At 45.4% G+C, this 1751-nt stretch overlaps 1 protein-coding gene across 1 annotated transcript; it reads right to left on the reverse strand.

Annotated features, from left to right (window-relative positions):
* Window positions 1-308: 308 nt before the first annotated feature.
* LOC149363769 (sulfotransferase ssu-1-like) lies at window positions 309-1273 on the reverse strand. Its single transcript, XM_089569985.1, has one exon. The coding sequence runs from the start codon at window positions 1248-1250 to the stop codon at window positions 309-311; it is 942 nt and encodes a 313-aa protein (XP_089426111.1). The 5' UTR covers window positions 1251-1273.
* Between the last annotated feature and the right edge of the window lie 478 nt (window positions 1274-1751).

Genomic DNA, 1751 nt, shown 5'->3' on the forward strand with positions numbered 1-1751 from the left:
AAAAAAACGACCTTTTTCGCCGAGGTATGCAGTGAATATGATATGTTCTCTAGAAAGAAAACCATGAAGAAAACCAAGTATGGCAGCAACGCCAGAAACAGTCGCAATAAACACGCTCCAAACAACGTGATTGTTTTATTTATTAAAAGTTAACAACGAAAACACGTTCACTCCAAAAAAGCATAAGAGGCTCCTGCAGTATGACAAAACTATTTCACCGCGTCTACCGCAGGCATACGGTGGCGATACGATATTTTTTCTCTGAATCCGCCTTACATTCTAGCGCGTTATATAGGTGCACTGAGCACTCACGGAAGGCAGACGTCTTTCCAGAGGCTCATGAGGTCTGTGTATTCCACCACGTCGGATATCTTCTTTTTCATTCTTTCAGCTTGTTCGGGGGAGAAGTGGTTCTTCCAGTCACCAACCGTTCCCTTTCGCACGATTTCGCCAGTTGTGGGTTCACTAAAACAGTTGAACATGTTCTGAAAACCTTTAAGTAGCTCCGGCCGAAGTGTCTTGAAGAGCCGTGATTTCTTGCAAGCCATTTGTCCAGCGGCGAACTCTAAACCCTTCCTCATGTTTTCAAGATTAGTCTTCTCCAGAATGCGTGACAGGAGTTCGGGGTTTTCCCGGATCTTTTTCTCCTTTACGGGGTCGATGAACGCGGCCATCTCGAGAACGCATCTAGGCGTGTCCCGAGTGAGCTCTTCGTAAGTGAAGAAAAGGACGTTCTTGTCGTTGCGGTGTTTGTACCAAGAAAGTACACTCTCGAAGTAGTCCCCAAAATCAACCCTACCATTAAGGAAGAGTTCGAAAAACACTTCAAAAGACCCTGTTTGGAATCTGTACGGTGGAAAGTGTCTAGTGTGGTAACAGAAGGATACGCAGGTGTCATAGGGATTCCTCGCAATATAAACGTACTTAGCTTGAGGCGAATACGGAGCTAGGTGGAATGGTAAGTGCGTTTTAAAGACCGCTGGTCTTGGAGCGTACAGTGCGGCCGCTGCGCCCCGCATCTCCAGCAATGGTAGCCGAATTAAGGGGTCCAGGGGGTTTTCCGGATCTTCACCATCCATCAAGATATAGTAGATGATCCGTTGAGTCCAGGTAGATCCAGATTTCGGGTAGGAGGCAACGAAGAGGTCTTCAGGCTGTGGCTTGTATGCGATAGCAGATTGAACTGCATCGTCGCGAAAGTGCTTGCCCAAATAGAGACCTTCAATTGTGCGAAAAACCTCGGCCGTCATAGTGTACGGTTCATTTACCGTAGAAATCTGTAAGAAAAAAAATGCCTCAAGTAAACATAACGATCAGTGCACCATTTACTGGGGAATGATTTATGTGAAAGGAAAGGAGAGATTGCTGTTATCCACCAGTAATATGGCGAGTTCGGAGAGTTTGCTGGAATGTATGGTGGAGAATAGCCCAAATAAAGAGTTTCACTCAGGAGCCATTCTCGCTGTTTGCCTGTTAGCCGGACTGCTGTCACCACTACATGACAATATTTGAGGAAACAGAACAGTCACTGAATCCAAGGGAAGCATAGGGAAATGTTTCTAGTTTTTGTTCCCATTTGTAGAGTTTTATGGGGAATTAACAATGTAACCAGCTTATACCTGAAAGATGACTGATAAGGCATTTTTGCATTTGTTTAGTATGTACGTCGTTACGAGCCCCTCTATTCTCTACCCTTGTCTCCTAAATGCCTCAAGGAGGGCTTTGACTATGGCAGTCTTGAAGCCAGAGGA

This window comes from Amblyomma mixtum, chromosome 2 (genome assembly GCF_055824585.1).
Source record: "Amblyomma mixtum isolate Tamu chromosome 2, ASM5582458v1, whole genome shotgun sequence".
Taxonomy (NCBI): domain Eukaryota; kingdom Metazoa; phylum Arthropoda; class Arachnida; order Ixodida; family Ixodidae; genus Amblyomma; species Amblyomma mixtum.

What these genes read in the sequence shown, in the direction of transcription:
- LOC149363769 (XM_089569985.1), bottom strand. Translation starts at nt 1,250, where the DNA reads ATGACGGCCGAGGTTTTTCGCACAATTGAAGGTCTCTATTTGGGCAAG.